Raw genomic sequence first — 19,276 nt, forward strand, 5'->3', positions numbered from 1 at the left:
TTTTCCTCAATAACGGCTCGTAAATCTGCATATTTGACAGTAAACCTATCATGAAAACCTTAGCCAGTTTGCTTCTCTAACAATGCAAGCTTCATCATCAGTATAATTTTCACTCAGAGAAATGCAACTTAAGCTATCCCCTTTCTATGGCACACGCACATACTTCAGTGTAAAAAGTACAAGTACATCGTACTAGTATATAGAACATACACTACTGTTATAGCCATAGCTAAAGAAACATGAAATAAACACATGACTAACTGAAGTGGTCTACTTTCCCCTTTTACAGGAGACTGGAAAGCAGAAACCGCGACACACGTTCTGCAGTTTGTATTCATAGGAGATGGTGGGTTGCGATATCCCATAGCCCACTTCCCAACAAGGGAGTGCCCACCAGCTACTTTATATAGAATATTTTGGGAAGGGGTTCAGCTACTTCTAAAGGCTGGATTTCAGTAAGTATCACTAAGTAAGTTGATTTAAGGATGTACCAGCGCTACGCATGCATGGAATTTGTCTCTTCCAGGCGCTACTCATAAAAATAAAGGTATTACGGCAAAATAAGACACCCCCCCCCAATATTTGGATTCTAATTAAAGGGACGAAGTTGCTCATTTTTAACATAATCGTGGATTTGTTACTTCTGAAATATCATTTATGTTCATTTGCTAACTGAAATCTGCTTAATATGATTGAAGTAATCATGTGTTTTGTCCTATTACAGGATGATGTGAGTAGATAGTGTCAACCAGAGACTGAGTCCATTTCAGTGAAATAACTGACATAAATAATATTTCAGAGAAACTAACATATCCAAAATAATATCAAAAATGAGTGACTTTGTCTCTTTAAGGATGAACATGTACACCCTGAGTAAAATGCTACTCAGTAAAGCTATTGAACTAATTTAGTCTGTGTAAATGAACAGCTGTATATGTTTTTAAATTGTCTTTCAGAATTCCTGAATGAAGATAAGACATTGATATGTTGGCTGCTTCTAAGTTCACTTGGATTTCCACATTGACTTTGTATCAAAACCTATGTGCCTAGTTCAAAAAATACAAATACATTTCTACAGAGGGTACCAGGGTCCAAATGCCAAATGAAGCACACTGTATTTGTTCAGTCGTCAGATTGTTTAAATGAAACCTCTTTCTCCTCAGTGTGTATTGGTCCTGCTGTGATGGTGGAGAAAGTAACCGTGGATTTATAAACCTCCATTTCAAGGATAAATCTGCCAGAGAGAGCAATTTCACCACACGTAATCCAATGACTGGAGGTAAAATGATCTTCATAATGGATCCAAAGGTATGTCCCCACTAATTACTTCCAAAATGTGTTTCTCCATGAAAGATAAAAGACTAAAAAGTAACATTTCCCTAAAAAACTTATAAAAATCTACTGAAGTCTGCCTAAAAATCTTATGAAAATCAATAATTTTGATAATAATGAAAACAGCTACCCAACTTCAGCTGCTTCTTTGTCACAGAAAATTTACCATGGAGCAATTTCAACTGATTTGAATTTTTTTAAAGAGGAAGTCAACATTATTAGATGAATGTTCATAGATTTCTTTTGTCTATCCAGTTGCATGTAACACAGAATCTCCTTATTCTTGACTTGACAGTGTATTACATATTTGTGTGATCTTCATTTCTCTAGCACAACATCAAGAAAATACGCAACAACCTGGAAAAGAGCACAGAGACAGGAAAAACAACACTTCAGTTGAATGGAAACAAAGTTGCTGTGGAAGTACTGGTTAGATGCATATACTACAGATCAAACTTCCAACCCTCTAGTTATACATGAGAGGCTAACAGAGGATCATTTCCATTTGACTCCTCAGTTAAGATGAGGAACCACTTGCTGAGGATGTACTGGACAGGAAAATGCTTTTTACTGTACAGGTACATTTAAATTTGTCTTAATATTGCTTGCAGAGGAACTATCTGTCAAAGCAATGGCCAAGCCAACTGAAGAATTTCACATGTGAAAATTAACAAAGGCTGATGATACATGTACTATTGACAGCTTCATGAAAATTTGCACAAGCTCAGTCAAAAGAAATACATTATAGTGATCAAATAAAACTATATAGTCACCGTGCTTACTTTTGAGATAAACGACATTGAATGATTTTGTCTATTGCATTGGTGAAATATGTATATGTTAACCATTATTGTTAAAATTCATGGTCTTATATCTCAGAAACAAGCACAGTGACCCCCCCTCACACACATTTTATTGCACATTTTTATAATGCTTACAAAGAAGTAAATTTAAATTAAATTTTACTGATCGTACATCCTTAATGATGCAATTTTCAATCCCTTGTTCTCACATTATTTCTTGTTGACACTATGTTTACAGGCTGTCAGACCTTTGTTTTCCATTGCAATTGTTATCAGTGTGATAAGTGTGTTTTCAGATAAAGCTGATAAAGAAGTTGCCCCTTTAAGAATTTGCTTTGGGGTGCTGGCGTATTCGTATCAACACTCAGTTCACTATCCCTGTCTTTTTTCTTACAGGCTTTCAAGAGACACTTGTTTGCAAAATATGGCAAGGAAGTTTCTTACCTTGATGGAGCAATAAGGATCCTGACACACACCAGCAAATATGTAGCATTCTGCAACAATGTGAGGAACCCCATTCGTGACATGTCTGATGGCAGATTGGTTGACTGTCGAGAATTCCTGTCATTTCTAGATGCATGGAATGCTGCTGCACAACCACATCAGTTCATCTCAAGGAAGTTGTACTTCGATATGCAATCAGCACTTGTTGGACTGGAACAGCTGTGTCAATATAAACTCGGCCTTTTCCCGGGTTCAGCAATCATGCCTGGCATCATAAACCAAGATGTGGTAGAAAACATCTTTTGTCAGGCACGTTCCTATAATGGACAAAACAATAACCCGACATACGATAAGTATCGCAAGTCACAAAACAGCATCATTCTTCACCAAAGGTGCATTAGCAGAAAGGGTAATGCCAGTGTGACTTTCTCACGGCAACTGTCCCTACTTGACTGAACTGAATGACTCTTCAGGGTAAACCTTACCATTCTATGTTGTCCCATAGACCCTGAAGCAAGAGGGATGGAGACTGTGGCATACATCAAAAGAAACCAATATCTTCCTTTGTGCAACCTCCTGATCCATTAATTGAATATACCGTTCCAAACAAATATATGTAAAAATGAGAAATACTGGGGCTTTAACAACAGTATTTGTAGAATTACTAGATTTCATAAAAGCTATGAAAATGAATATAAACCATATTACAAATTTTGGTGCATACCAAAAACTAAATGATGAAAGTAGTCATGCATTATGTCCATGTATAGAAAGTGAGTTGAGCTGTTTCTACCAGAGGTTGAGTCTGCTGTAGTGAGCAGAACATAAGTAATTTTCCAAAGTTAATTGTAAACAATCAAAATAATATTTAAAGGCAAATTAGCTGTAACTTTTGGCTATTTTTTTGAGCTATGTAAGCGGTCTGAAATCACCAAAGTGCGCCTGCAAACTGCGCCGGCGCATTTCAAACTGCGCCCCCATTTTGCGCCGGTATATTGCGCCGCCCAAAATGCGCCCTTACTCTGCGCCATTGCGAAGTTTCAATGTCAACCACGGTATTAATAGTCTATTTTGGTTTAGTCAGGCGATTTCAAAGAAATATTCATGTTTTTCGTGGGAAATATGGTGAAATGTGTCACTAAAATGCGGAGGATGGGAGTAATTTTTTCCGACACGTATGTGAAGTATGTAATAACATCACCCGAGAGGGAAGGTAACTCCGAGCCAGTCGAGTGTCATTTGCATCGTAAATCGACCTTTAAATCTGTTTGTAGTTTCTACCCAAACCTTGTCGGTAAATACTTTCACAGGTTAAAAAAGACGCTAAATTTTACTCTCAAACTATTTCGATGGCCAAATATCTCTGCCATTATACATTTCGTAGGGTAACTCTATACTCAGTATATGGCGAGAGTGTCCTGGCTGTCTCAGTGTCTGAATAGGCGCTGCAGCCGTAAATCGGACACTCCATACTCATTCCCTTGTTTGATCGGAACCTCGTGGACCGTAATTCTTGCTCTAATTCTGCTACCTTTGAATCGTCCAATAATTGCTACTTCCAATTCATGACGACCCCAAATGATAAGGAATGCGACTGATTCTGAGACTCTCAGTTCATAGAAGAGTCAAAGTGCGATCACGTTTGCGACTGAACTTGAGACTCCCATTTCGCTTTGTGATGCACATTTGCGAGTGAATTTGAGACCTGGTCTGATACTCTCATTTAACGTGCAAACAGCAAATGCGACCGTCCTTACGACTGACTTCCTGACGTAAGGTATATAAGGGTACCGGAAATCGACAAGTGCGAGGCTAAAGTTAGGAGAGCGAATGTGAGGGCTTGAAGTGTACGTGCTCACTATGAAAGTGCGATCGATAGTGAGAATGTGAAGTGAACTCGGACTGTACATAGTTAGTGCTTGTCAGCATTTATTTCATCACTTTGGTCGAATGAAAACTTACGATCAAAGTCATTGCTAAAACAGCGATACAATCTCCATGGAAGTACAGTGCTGTGTATCATGAGCGAACCGCTGAGTGAATTCATCATTGAAGTCCCCGATGGAAATTATTACAACACTCTTATTTCCAAACACCAAGAAGTTGATATATTCGTCTAAATAAAAATATGAATGAGACATTCATCTTTACATAATGGAGAATAGAATATTATATCAGACTACGAAGAACATTATTTACCAGGTTTTAAAAATCAGCGAGAGACTGATCGGGCTGGGACGTACGATTCACAGACTGATTCAAAGTGGTGGTCAAAGTGAAAGGGGACGCCATGAACACTCAATCCCGATGGATATTTACATAGTTATGTCAAAAACGGGAGTCACGACCGTGATTAGATTATTCAGAGTCAATTAACCTTGAAACTGACCAAACGATAGCACACAATTACATACAATCTAGGTCTAGCGTCCTGTGACACTATGGCGGGTTTCCGAGTCCCTGTCGCGGTTCGGAAAACGACCTGCTGACAGCTGATGACAAAAGACGCTCATGCTTTTGATCATAGACCCTGGAGCGATGTTTTGATGGATTTCTAGCTTCCTTACCCTATAAACAACTTGAAACTAAAATGAAAGACGAAAAAAGATCCGTGAACGGACGAGAGATTTCCTGTAGAAACTTCAGATATTTACTGAGGCGGATATCTATTTTTTTACATCCATGGGCGGATCATGGCGGAGAAATTTACCTCAATGGGTGGATCAATCGGAGCACCGAGAATATGGCATTTCCCGTTTGATTTCCAAAACATCATCGTGGAGTTTCTAACAGAAAGGAAAAAAATTGAAACGACAACTGATATCGTGTCATTTAAATACGGGCTTTTAATTGTTCATTCATTTTAGTTACTATCATCGTGCCGTTTTAGAAGATTTTTGAGGACCTAAACGACATCATGTGTTGGTCCATTGCCATGGAATCCTATGCCAACGAAAGGTGGTGACTTTTTTCAAAGTTGAATAAAATTTCCTTTTTGGTTGTGTTAGTCAATTAATCGAAATATTTTTGTTCCCAATTGATCATAAACCCTCGATTCTCCCGTCTATGATTCGATATTCACAGACTCATTCTTTCTCTTCTTTATCGATCGATGAAAGTAATTTAATCTTCAATACTCTTTGACAGATGTAACATCTTCACCTATATATTGTCATTAGTTTCTAACCAACGTCCAAAAAATTGGCCCGAGCGTTTGCCAAAGCACATGGGTCTATGATTGCGTGAACGGCCGTACTCTATGCATTGGGAAGATATTCATGTTGCAGTCTGCCCGAAACAAAACCCGAGGATGTTTAGGCGATAACAAAGGCGATGTCTCAGTTGAATAAAACAAAACTAAACTTTTCGGACATCATATTTTTATCTTGGCGTCGATTCGATGTGCGACCATACGCTGATCGCCCATATTCTCCATAAACAGATAAAGCTAGTTATAACAATTCTGCGACAAATCCGTGGTGTTTCTCCCCGTGAATTCGAACGTCCTTGAACCCGTAGCCGCGATCATTGTTTTTTGATGTGTTCCGTGCTTGATGATTGGTAGAATTAATGTATCAAAATTTGAAGACACGTGACTGAATCCTGTGATTGTTAGACAATTGATGGTGTGTAGGGGCAAGACGGAAAGCAACAATCCAAGGACCAAGCTAGGGAGCATCATGCATTGCATGCTTTCTAACAAAGAGCTGCGTGTTTCCATATCTATATACCATACGAAATCCGGCTTTGACCAATGTTCCTGTCCTGTTTCGGAGGATAACTTTCGAGCTGCGTAACCGATGTTGAGGTTCAGATATCCGAATATCTTTCGTGTTCGAAAGGCTTATTGATTTACAGTGAATACAACTTTTGTATGATTAGTTTACGTGTACATAACCCAGCACACGGGGCAAAGCCAAATACTAACCAATACCAGGTTGGAAAATTTCACAGAGTCGCTCTCATCAGAGGTCGAGAAAAAAAATATGTCGGTATCGTTGCTCCGCCATGTTTATTGTTGTTTGTGCGACTAGTTTGAAAGTCATAGACTTTCTTAACGGTGAAATTCATATTGCCATTCAATATTTTACACACGAAGTCACCTGTCACCTCCATTCGGAAGCAAAACGTTTACACAGAATGTTTTTATAGTGATAACTAGCTCCAGGCCGTGACATGTCTCTAGTTACGACGAAACTTCGTAAATCAAAATCGACATCAACATTGAGCTGTGATCGTGAACCGTTAAATAAATGTCGGCAAAATAAAACATCAAATGGCTAAACTTTTTTGGAGAGAGAGAGAGAGAGAGAGAGAGAGAGAGAGGGGGGGGGTTCTGCAGTCGCGAACTGATCATGGTCTTTAGGATGGATAAATGCAGAGTCGGTTTACACATTTGCGCTGCGCGCTGCACAGATATCGAAAATGTACAGATACTTTCCCGAAATTTGACTTATTTTATAACATGAGTAGAACAAAACCAAAAATATTGACGTTACTCTTCGGATGTTTGACTCGCAAGTTTGCTAAAGTTAGATTACATGTATACTTACAGAAAATGGACGCCGTAGTCTTCTGTTCAAAAAATATATGTTCTTCAACACCACGTTTCTTATGATCGGTGATGTCACATTTTATTATTTTTATAAATATAAATTAATGCACCGATTTCAAACCGATATTATTTTTTCTTGTCGAATTGAGAGACTTTTTAGTTGTTCTGTAGACAAAACGATCGGAAACAGCAGAGTATCTTGGCAATGGCACGACATCTACGCTATCGTTTAGCTGCAATATTTGTACAGTTGCAGCCAGAGCCCCGGGTAAGCCGAATTCGGAACGTAATAACGCCAGTTGCAGCGGCGTCCTAGATTGACTGTACCTTTGTCATTTCTGTTGAAGTACACCTGTTATTGCTACAAGCATTGTGGGCTTCATGAAACGTTGTTTCTCTGTACATGTAGGCCTATACCGGTCTCGCCGTTATATTCAGTGTCGTATAATCTGTTGTTTGCATGTCAACACATTGGCCTGTGTACAAACCTCCTGTGGACACTAATCGTGGCCGTAATTTACACAGACATAAACATTCGATCCCGTCCGGGGATGTCAAAGGTGAACGGGATTAACTTGATCCCGGGTATCAAGTCCCTGGCCTTTATGGAGATGCAGAATTCACAAATTTTGACTGCTGCTGAGGCCAAGCCAAGATACCGCCAAGTGAGTGTAATCCGTCCCATACAAACATAACATGGTCTCGTACCTCCGAGACTCCGTGAAAACATGTCATATCATTTTTCTAGCTGCATTTTTTAGGGCACGGATATTAATATCTACAGTCTACACTGCTAAAGCGTCCTGCTAGAGCTACGCAAGTGCGACTACTCGATGTTGTGACACTCGGAAGTGTTTTGGCGCAGAGTAAGGGCGCAGTTTGGGCGGCGCAATATACCGGCGCAAAATGGGGGCGCAGTTTGAAATGCGCCGGCGCAGATTGCAGGCGCACTTTGGTGATTTCAGACCGCTTACATACCTGATTTTTTTTCAGTATCCTGGTTCAAAGTTTCTCATCCTAATCTCTATGTCATGTTGAATTGTCAAGTATTTTGCTTGTCAACACACCCTGTACATGTGTAATGTCCATTCTTTATAGCTGATAAATGAATTCCAGTCCAGACTTGAATACAATGTTCAACAATAACAATGCTGACTGTACTCTTAAAGGATTCATTGACAAGCCTCTAGTATATACGTGGGAAGTCAGTATGGATGAGGGATTCACATCAGAAACTGTAAAACACAAAACAAAAAGTACTAAAAAATAGCTAAAATTTACAGCTAATGGAGCTTTAAAGAGAATAACTTTGTCCCTTTGAAAACAGAATGAGGATTTTACATGGAGCATGCAGTACAGTTTAACAAGAAACTGAAGAGAATTACAAAAGTACAGAAAAAATAACCAAAAGTATCAGCCCAGACATAGTTGTATGTCACGCCACTTAAAGGGGAAGGCTGCCCAGTAATCATGTGTTCATCATTAAAAAATCTATGATAAACTGATGTGAAATCTTCCTTTGTTATTAAAACCCTTTTGATGCACGTCACCATATATGCAGACACACACTTTTGCATTCCTGTTCTCTGTACCAGTCATTTATGTATCATCTTGGCCATTATTTGGTTGCAATGGTTACAAGAAATTTTGCATGGTAAAATTTATTTTTTGTTGAGTTGTGGTAAATACTGCATCTTTCAATAATGGGTTCATTAGGTAAATTGAATAACACAATTATCTTTTATAATTTTGTAACAATTGTCATTTTTCATGTGAGATACAAATTAATACACATGTACATACAACTTACCAATATTTCAATAAATTTCTAATTAATATCAATCCAGGGTATGTACTACTTTGTTAATGTCTCTGGTATCTTTTGAAAAACTTATAGTGATAATGAAATCTATATTTTTAAGGAAATATTGCAGGCAAGTAAACTAAGGAACCCAACCCCAGATTTGCATTTGTTGTTTCAAAACAGTCTTCAACAACAGACAAAATATATACAATTTTTTTTCATGCTGAATGAGTTTGATTAACCCCTTGATTAGTCAGGGGTTAACTTTTTTAGTTCTAGCATATGGTGGAAGCTGACCAGTGTCCCTTACCCGTATTATAGTTTTGTTTGCATTTGCTTTCTTGAATGACATACCAATCGCATCACTATCCCCATTAACCTCAGTATTCTCCCTACGAACCGTTTGATAGCATTGCGGCTGGATTTCTATTGTTCAGACAAAATTAAAACGCTGTAATTGCTCTTGGAGAACACCGATTCTATTTGTAGCATAATCATAAAGAAAAAATATTTACCTTGCTACTGCCTCTGGAACCGCATCATTAACCCACCAGTATCGACTGTCAATACCTGATATGTCTTGAAAACCCATGGATTTGGAAAGCAGCTGGATTTAATGATGACATCCTTCAAGACTTTTGCCAGTTCTTTCTTTGTTGACCGTTTGGGGAGAGCAAGATTGTATGCCTCTGCCAGCAAGAAAAGTTCCTCTTTTTTGTATTGAGTTGATTGGAATATGTCAGGGTGGTGACTGAGCATAGCACAAAGACGGTGGTGAGAGTTGATCAGTCCCCTGGAATCATCACATCTGATCTGAACATCTGTTACCTTTGCAGCAGCTTGTTGTCGTTTTTGTGTCTTTTGTTGCAATTTTCTTACGATGGGCTTGCGTTTTCTTCAACTGCACCTCTCTCCTGTAGTCTTTAAGGAACTGTCCTGCACCCATGTTGATGTACCTTGACACAATTTGTGAGTACATTTTCATTGCAATGTCATGGCTTATGTTGATATGTTCACCCAGGAATAGGTTTTGGAATGTGATGAAGATGTCACTGTTGTTGAGAAGACTGTCTTTTGCATTTTGAACCAGTGATACATGCTGTTGATGAAGGTGAGCTATTGTTAGTAGCTTTATCCTTTCCTGTTCCAACTTTAGGAAAAACAAGTATGTTTCATCTGTGACATGGATAAGCCCATGTCTGGAATATTGGCGACTGTCTGTCACCCGCAGTGTTTCTGGATACTTTGAAACCCTGTGTATCAGTGTCTCTGGAACTGTGAGAAAGTTCAGAGATTGCTTTGTCTGGTATTCCAATTTCAACCGTTCATGGACTTTCTTATCAGTAGAGTACAGATTGTTTTTTATGTATTTTCTACTGCTTTCAATTTCTTTACGAAGTGTCCAACCAGCCAGGTAGCGTATTTTTCCTCTGCCATCACTCCCGATTTCTTCTACATCTACAATATTTGGCGTCTCTTCAAGACTTCTGTTTTCTGCAAGGGAAATAAGACAGTGCACCTGCAGATCATTAATCTTCCATACGATGTTAGTTAGTAGGGTGAAGTGTTCGTCTTTCATACTGGTGACAGGGATACCAAAAAGGGATGCACCCCCTTACCAAATTCAGAGGCACTGGGGTACGCCTAAGGTCTACCATACAGCACCTGAACAACACTCAAAAGATTACAACATACCCTTGTCAAACCTAAGACAACCACTGTGTAAACTGGTGTTTTGTTGGTTTGTGAGCAGTCCTACCCCCTTTCTACCTCCATGGCTAGGTATGATGTGAGCGTACCTAAAAGAACGCCTGCTTTAGACTGAGAAGCTTTGAAGCTGTATCAATAACCGCCCCGAACATACCAGCCTGTGGCTGAGAAATTTTGAGGCATAAGCATAACCGCCCTAAACATACCAGCTGTGAACTTAGAAATTTTTGAGGCATAAGCATAACCGCCCTAAACATACCACCTTGGAACTTAGAAATTTTGAGGCATAAGCATAACCGCCCTAAACATACAAGCTTTGAACTTAGAAATTTTGAGGCATAAGCATAACCGCACTAAACATACCAGCTTTGAACTTAGACATCTTGAGGCATTATCATAGCCACCCGAAAAAAACCTGCATGTGACTTAGAAATTTCGAGGCAATTGTAACCAAATCAAAAACACGACCGATTTGGACTAAAGGAAATTTCAGAGAAATTTTGGACAAAAAAATGTCAAAAATTTCAACCTAAATGTAATTTTGTCATAATTGAACAAATTATAAAGAAAGAAGAACACTAAAAAATTCATTCCTAGAAAATAAACAGCCTTCACAAAATGCATAATACTGTATAAGAACCCCCACCCAAATACTTGCATAGTAATTTTCAAAGCAATCCGAACAGAGGTTGTTATTAATTTGTTTACCATTTTTTGTCATTATGTCATTTGCATATTCTAGGGAATGAAAATTTTATTTGAAATATATCTGCAAAGCTGCACCGACCGGGTTTCGAGATATCTTGGTCAACAGGGGCAATAGAGAAATACATGCGCAATAAAATGGAAGGCTACGGTAGTATTTGTGAAATCGAGGTCAAAGGTCATCAAGGTGATGTGACATTTTCTTAAAAGAATTGAATGTCATAGTTTTCCCTATATACCAAAATTCAGACCTCTAGCTCTATCAGCTTGCCCAAAATTAGATATGTGTATTATTAATAAGGTACAGGATATGGCACCATAAGGTCTCCCATCATACCAAATATGAAGGGTGTAGCCCTTGAGGTTACCGAGTTATGGACAAATATGTATCTTTGAGGTCAAAGGTCATCGAGGTCACATGATATTTTGTAAAAAAAATTGTATCCCATAGTTATCCTTATATACCAAAAATCAGACCTCTAGCTCTTTTGGCTTGCCCAGAATTAGATATGTGCATAATTAATGAGGTACAGGATGTGTCATCATTAGGTGTCCCATCATACTAAATATGAAGGGTGTAGCACCCATGGTTACAGAGTTATGGACGAATATGTATATATTTGAGGTCAAAGGTCATTGAGGTAACGTGACATTTTGTCAAAAAAATTGTATCCCATAGTTATCCCTATATACCAAAAATCGACCTCCAGCTCTATTGGCTTGCCCAAAATTAGATATGTAAATAATTAATGAGGTACAGGTTGTGGCGTCATAAGGTTTCCCATCATACAAAATATGAAGGGTGTAGCCCTTGTGGTTACTGAGTTATGGACATATATGTATATTTGGGGTCAAAGGTCATCAAGGTCACATGATATTTTGTAAAAATATTGTATCCCATAGTTATCCCTACATACCAAAAATCAGAACTATAGCTCTATTATGAAGCCCAGTATTAGGTATGTGCATAATTAACACAGGAAGTGGCTGGTCATGTGACATTTTGTCGAAAAACTTTGCTCCCATAGTTTTCTCTATGTACCAAAAACACATTGAAGTTGACAGCCAGTTAGAGTGAAATCCGATCAAGCTGCAAAACTTAATTAGCCAACGTATTGTGTATCAGGGATTTTTACGACATTAACAGCTGGGCTTGATGTGATCTTGTTTATATCTTTAATCACCTACACCTCTCAGTTACACATCACACCAGGGCCACTCCACTGTACGCCAGACAGAGAAACATAAACAAATCACTACACTTTGCAATGTCATGTATCTTTCTTTTTTATTCATGATGAACAAATGAGCTTGAAAGTTCAGGAAGGTTTTGAAATTTTCGCTTGTCCAGTCTCAGTGAATCTACATATTAAACAATTTTGGGAATTCCTGACAATTGGACACAATGATAAGTTATCTGTTGCTTACAACAGTCTAATCATTGCAATCCTAGTTCTTACAGATGAATCAAATCATGAAATACTGTGAGGGAACATTCTCATCACAGTATACCTCAAAAACAGAATGAAAGAGAAAGTAATAGAGCTGTTACAACTTTAAAAATACCTTAAAGCTAAAAATAGAAATAATTGTGAAAAATTTGTCTAAATGGTATAAATGAAATGAACTACAAGTAATAGAACACATCACAATCATGTTTGCAAGTGTTTCAGTGAAAAGGATGCCTTGTAACAAACTGTCTTTTTTAGGTTTTATTAGAATCGTTATGTTGAAAAGGTTCTTGCAGTGCACCATTGAGTCCAATCAGGAACTCCACGAATACATTTACAAATGTATTTTGAACATGTAAGTTTATATGATGCTGGTCTAGCCGGTCAATTCCCAAAGCTACCTGAACTTTCACGCTCACTTGTTCATCACAAATAAAAATGAAAGATACATGACATTGCAAAGTGTGGTGATTTGTTTATGTTTCTCTGTCTGACATTCATGGAGTGGCCCTGGTGTGTTTTGTAACTGAGAGCATGTAGCTGATTAAAGATGTAAACAAGACCACATCAAGCCCTGCTGTGTTAATATGTAAAAATCGCAGATACACATTTACGGAAGCTAGTTGGCCAAATCTTGACAGAAGGAAGTCTTGACAGAAGGAAGTAAAAGTTGACGCCGCCATTTCTAGTTTTCAATTCTAATAGCTCCTCAGTATATAAAACTGAGGAGCTAAAAAATTAGACCTCTAGCTCTATTCGCTTGCCCAGAATTAGATGTGTGCATAATTAATGAGGTAAAGCGTGTGTTGTCATAAGGTCTCCCATCCTACTAAATACAGAGGACATATAGCACTTTTGGTTACTTATTTATTGACATAAACATATATTTTAGGTAAAAGGTCATCGAGGTCACATGTTATTTGGTCAAAAAATTTCTCTCCTATAGTTATCCCTATATACCAAAAATCAGACATCCAGCTCTATTTGCTTGCTCAGAATGAGATATGTGCATAATTAATGAGGTACAGTATGTGGTGTCATAAGGTGTCCAATCATACCAAATATGAAGGGTGTGGCACTTGAGGTTACTGAGTTACGGACAAAGATGTATATTTGAGGTCAAAGGTCACCGAGGTCACGTGACATTTTGTCAAAAAATTTGTATTGCTAAGTTATCCCTATATACCGAAAATCAGACCTCTAACTCTATTGGCTCGCTCAAAATAAGATATGCACATAATTAATGAGGTACAATATGTGGCGTCATAAGCTGTCCCATCATACCATACATGAAGGGTGTAGCACTTGTGGTTACTGAGTTACGGACAAATATGTATATTTGAGGTCAAAGGTCATGTGACATTTTGGCAAAAAAATTGTATTGCTAAGTTATCCCTACATACCAAAAATTAGACCTCTAGCTCTATTGGCTCGTTCAAAATTAGATATGTGCATAATTAATGAGGTACAATATGTGGCATCATATGGTGTCCCATCATACCATACATGAAGGGTGTAGCACTTGTGGTTACCGAGTTATGGACAAATATGTATATTTGAGGTCAAAGGTCACCAAGGTCATGTGACATTTTGTCAAAAAAATTGTATTGCTAAGTTATCCCTAGCTCTATTGGCTCGCTCAAAATTACATATGCACATAATTAATGAGGTACAATATGTGGCGTCATAAGGTGTCCCATTATACCATATATGAAGGGTGGTAGCACTTGTGGTTACTGAGTTATGGACAAATATGTATATCTGAGGTCAAAGGTCATAGAGGTCACATGACATTCTGTCAAAATATCTGAGATATCTACGTGAACGGATTGACTCACGGTTGGACAAACAGACGGACATGACCCAATCTATAAGCCCACTGGACTTCATCGGTGGGGACTAAAAATTGTGTCACTGCATCCTTTTTGCAATATGAATACCACGAGAAACTAAATTTTCATTTTTCGTGGCCTTATACATGGGAGTCTAGAGGTCAAAGACATCATAAACTATGATGGTATTGTACCATCTGAAAGAAGGCTGATACGACTTGGTCAAAAGATCAAGTACACTGATGACTCCGGAATTGTAAGTTATCCAATTGTTCCTACCTTATTGACTTTCAATATCATAACCCACATTCACTTTTTATTCAAAATTTGACAAATATCTAGTCACTACCATTTTAGACATCGGAAATTGAACTGACTCATGATGTGATGTGAAAAATGACATGAGTAATCCTTTATGATTCTAAACAATGTTCAATACACTGGTATTTGATAGATGTTCTTCTAAAGTGTTTAGATATTAAAGCGCAGTGGTCGTCGCGCTGCGCATCCTCCTGAGGGGGTCCCCCTCTGTTGTAAACAAATCCAAGAACGCCGCACATGTTACGGGTTGATTGTAATGTTTGCGATATTGCCGCTTGTTAAAATGGCGGCTGATCTGTCACAAGCATACCAACTATCCAAATGTAACACGCAATAAAAGGTCAATTAATCGAAGTTAAATATCTGCTGAATATTGAACAATGATTGCACGCTGGATTGAGATCACATTTGCTCATGATTTTCTTGAATCAGTTGAATGGGGCTCGGCTACTGTTATCGCTCGAGCCATAGAGCTAGACGTACGCATGTATACGCCAACAGACTATCAACGACCGGGCTCTAGTTTTCGACATCGCTAGCAAGGACGAGAGCTTTCATTTCAAGAGGCCCGACAGGAATACAAAGACAACAACCCAAACTACAGAAATCTACAGCTCGCAGAGCAATGCCCGCTGCAGCAAGAAGCATCTCTGCATCTGTTCCGTTCCGTGGTCTGTATGAACGTCCGTGTCAAACCGGGTATATGGCGCGCTACACTCGGCTGTGGAGAATCCAACTCAACTACAAAGTTTACCCGTTTGGGGGTGCAAACGAGAATTCCGAGTACAGGTATCAAGTCAAGCGAAGGACCTTTCATAGGTCTTCTTGTTATGTGGGGGTTATCTCACTTGAAAGAGGATTCAGACCTACCCGGCAATCAGGAGGTACAACAACGAAGTTTGCCCAGCACCGGTAGGCCTACACCAGCTGGCGGTTGGATCACTGCCATGACCGTGCACAGGACCAGGGCACAGGATCTCTCGATACGTCTATGCACGGTGTAGCCGTGCAATTTTCCTGCCAAATGCCGCGAAAACCCGCTCGTTTTGTTTATTGTTTCCTGTCATTTTACTATTTCTTACCACGTAATACTAGAAGTAAGACATGGTGATCAACAGTTGGTTGTGGGCCAAGTCGTAGCGGGCCGGCCGGTACGTTGTGGGACCTGATTCTCTATATCCATGTACGTCAACGCGCTGACCGTCTCCCAACAACATCTCCCGTGTCCTGCTCTGGCTTGCCGATCATGGTCTTGAGTGTAATTTTTGTGTTAGGCATTGTGCTTGTTGCTGGTCTACATAGGCAATGTTGATCATTTTAGTTATGTATTTTCACTGTACTGTACATAGCATTGTGTACAACCAGCGTGATCACGCGCGATCAAAGCTTTTTGTTCACTGTGTCTGCGTGCAGTAAACTCAGCGACATAATGTGCTCAGTGTAGTGTCCCAATGTTCGTAGCTCTACACGAGTTTATAGATAGAAATACACCACTGAAGTTCATTTCCGATCTTAATATTTTACTATTGCATGATGTTGAGTCTTACAAAGGCCTTAACAAAGTGGGGGACTGCTCCCATCTCACTCCTATTGAAGTTGAGAAGACTTATGTTTACAAAAATTTATGTTTATCAACAAAAAAATCACGCACGCGCAGCGCGACGACCACTGCGCTTTAATGAGACAATGCACTCTGTTTTCTAGAAAATTTATATTTATAAAATGCTATCAATTTTGCCAATTGAAGGGTTTTTAGCTTTATTTTATAATTAAGCAATAAAGCACACCCAGCGATGGTATACCGGTACCAGCAGATTTTTACCAGTTCTCAACATATATGCACGAGCAATAGCGAGTGTATATATGAAGTTAACTGGTCAAAATCTAGTGGTATACCTTCACTGTGTGTTATTTATTGCTATTATACCGTAACGGTATATTGAAATTCTCGCGTGGAATGTCAAAAATAGATTTTTGCTAAAGCTGAGAGCTCGCGTGTATTCTAGTCGTGGTATATTGCCAATATACCAATGTTCTATTCGCATCTCAAACAATGAGATTGTTTTATTTGCGCCGTCGATATACTGGTATGATATAATGGTCTTTAGAGGTTCTTTGTGTTATATGTCATAGTTCTTGTTCGACTATAAGATATATGTTAAACATAGGGCCAAAGTCCCTGAAGCTACTATAGACATGGATACAAAATTAAGTATTTCCTGTCTGTATGAAATTATCTCACTAAGGTCATCCTCGGGACATGTAAACCAAATATTAAAGCTGTCTTACCAGCGGTTTTGAAAAAACAAGTCATCGTTGATGATACAGTCCCCACTTGTTAATGGGTACTTTGATTACAGGTCCTCAGAGAGGATAGAGTCCTCTTCATTAGGTCTGTGATAAAAATACTTTTGAATAAATTCGCTTGATACATGTCTGAACTGTAGTTCAGGACATGAAAAAATCGTAATAAAATGGCCACTTGGCGGCCTTATTGGATCGTATCACAGAACAAATCTATGGGCATATGTATGACAGACATCCAGCTCTATGGGTTTGCTCAGAATTAGATATACGCATAATTAATGAAGTACAGTATGAAGCATCATAAGGTCTCCCATCATACCATATATGAAGGGTGTACCACTTGTGGTTACTGAGTTATGGACAAATATGTATATTCGAGGTCAAAGGTCATCGAGGTCATGTGACATTTTCTCAAAATAATTGTATTGCTAGGTTATCCCTATATACCAAAAATCAGACCTCTAGCTCTATTGACTCGCTCAAAATTAGATATGTACATAATTAATGAGCTACAATATGTGGCGTCATAAGGTGTCCCATCATACCATTTATGAAGGTTGTAGCACTTGTGGTTACTGAGTCATGGACAAATATGTATATTTGAGGTCAAAGGTCACCGAGGTCACATGACATTTTGTCCAAAAAATTGTATTGCTAAGTTATCCCTATATACTAAAAATCAGACCTCTAACTCTATTGGCTGGCTCAAAATTAGATATGCACATAATTAATGAGTACAATATGTGGCGTCATAGAGTGTCCCATCATACCATACATGAAGGATGTAGCACATGTGTTTACTGAGTTATGGACAAATATGTATATTTGAGGTCAAAGGTCACCGAGGTCATGTGACATTTTGTCAAAAAAATTGTATTGCTAAGTTATCCCTATCTACCAAAAATCAGACCTCTAGCTCTATTGGCTCGCTCAAAATAGATATGCGCATAATTGATGAGGTTGAATATGTGGCGTCATAAGCTGTCCCATCATACCATATATGAAGGGTGTAGCTCTTGTGGTTACCGAGTTATGGACATATATATATATATATTTGAGGTCAAAGGTCACCAAGGTCATGTGACATTTTGTCAAAATATCTGAGATATCTGCGTGAACGGATGGACTCACGGATGGACTCATGGACGGACATGACCCAATCTATAAGCCCCCTTAACTTCATCCGTGGGGACTAAAAACTGTGTCACTGCATCCTTTTTGCAATATGAATATGATGAGAAACTAAATTTTTATTTTTCTTGGCCTTATACATGGGAGTCTATGGACTGCCTTATACATGGGAGTCTATGGACTGCCTTATACATGGGAGTCTATGGACTGCCTTATACATGGGAGTCTATGGACTGCCTTATACATGGGAGTCTATGGAGACTGCCTTATACATGGGAGTCTATGGAGATGAAAACTAAAAAGTCCTCTAACACGGCCAAATTTGATCGCATTGTGAAACAAATCGACGTGCATCTGTATGGGGTAGGGTACTATCCTTGTGCAAAGTTTGAAAGAAATTGACCTGGGCATCTCTGAGATATCTGCGTGAACGGACGGACGCACGGACGGACGCACACACGGACGCACGCACGCACGCACGCACGGACATGACCAAACCTATAAGTCCCCCCGGACGGTGTCCGTGCGGACTAACAAGCGACTCAACAGTTGACAGAGTTCTGCTGTGTTAGAGAATAACCTTTTGTGACACATGTATTGATGAAGAAGGTGGATATCTTTGATAGCTCATTTCAGGATGCCTGACCAAAAATGGAAAAAAATTCCGTAAAAATACAGATTTGCATATTTCATCAGACTATATTAGTCTATAATAGCAAATAAACGAGAGTTAATTACATTCTAACTAAAGTAAACAAGACTTGCTTAAATCAAGATTTACGTCATAATAAAACAGCATATCTGTCAGGTTATAAAGAATCGTGAGCTGGTTATCTTTTAATATCAGTATTTTCATTATATTAACCAAGCACATTTTAACT

General features: G+C 38.7%; 2 protein-coding genes and 1 long non-coding RNA gene across 3 annotated transcripts in view; 2 read left to right on the forward strand and 1 right to left on the reverse strand.

Annotated features, from left to right (window-relative positions):
• Nucleotides 1–1,843, forward strand: part of LOC139130887 (uncharacterized) — a 34,427-nt gene extending 32,584 nt beyond the window's left edge. Inside the window, exons 6-8 of the mRNA XM_070696696.1 lie at nt 290–455; nt 1,164–1,308; nt 1,663–1,843. Coding sequence (XP_070552797.1) covers nt 290–455; nt 1,164–1,308; nt 1,663–1,812 — 461 coding nt within the window. The 3' untranslated portion in view covers nt 1,813–1,843. The remainder of the gene's footprint in view (nt 1–289; nt 456–1,163; nt 1,309–1,662) is intronic.
• Nucleotides 1,844–1,865: 22 nt separating this feature from the next.
• LOC139130889 (uncharacterized) lies at nt 1,866–2,630 on the forward strand. Its single transcript, XR_011552006.1, has 2 exons — nt 1,866–1,910; nt 2,532–2,630. It is a non-coding gene; the product is annotated as an uncharacterized lncRNA (long non-coding RNA).
• A 7,110-nt stretch (nt 2,631–9,740) lies between these two features.
• On the reverse strand, nt 9,741–10,517 carry LOC139130608 (uncharacterized). Its single transcript, XM_070696359.1, has one exon. It carries the CDS (start codon nt 10,515–10,517, stop codon nt 9,741–9,743), a length of 777 nt encoding a protein of 258 aa, XP_070552460.1.
• Nucleotides 10,518–19,276: the final 8,759 nt, after the last annotated feature.

Source organism: Ptychodera flava, chromosome 4, assembly GCF_041260155.1.
Source record: "Ptychodera flava strain L36383 chromosome 4, AS_Pfla_20210202, whole genome shotgun sequence".
NCBI lineage: Eukaryota > Metazoa > Hemichordata > Enteropneusta > Ptychoderidae > Ptychodera > Ptychodera flava.

Coding starts and splice junctions, on each gene's coding strand:
- LOC139130608 (XM_070696359.1), bottom strand. CDS start 10,517: ATGAAAGACGAACACTTCACCCTACTAACTAACATCGTATGGAAGATT.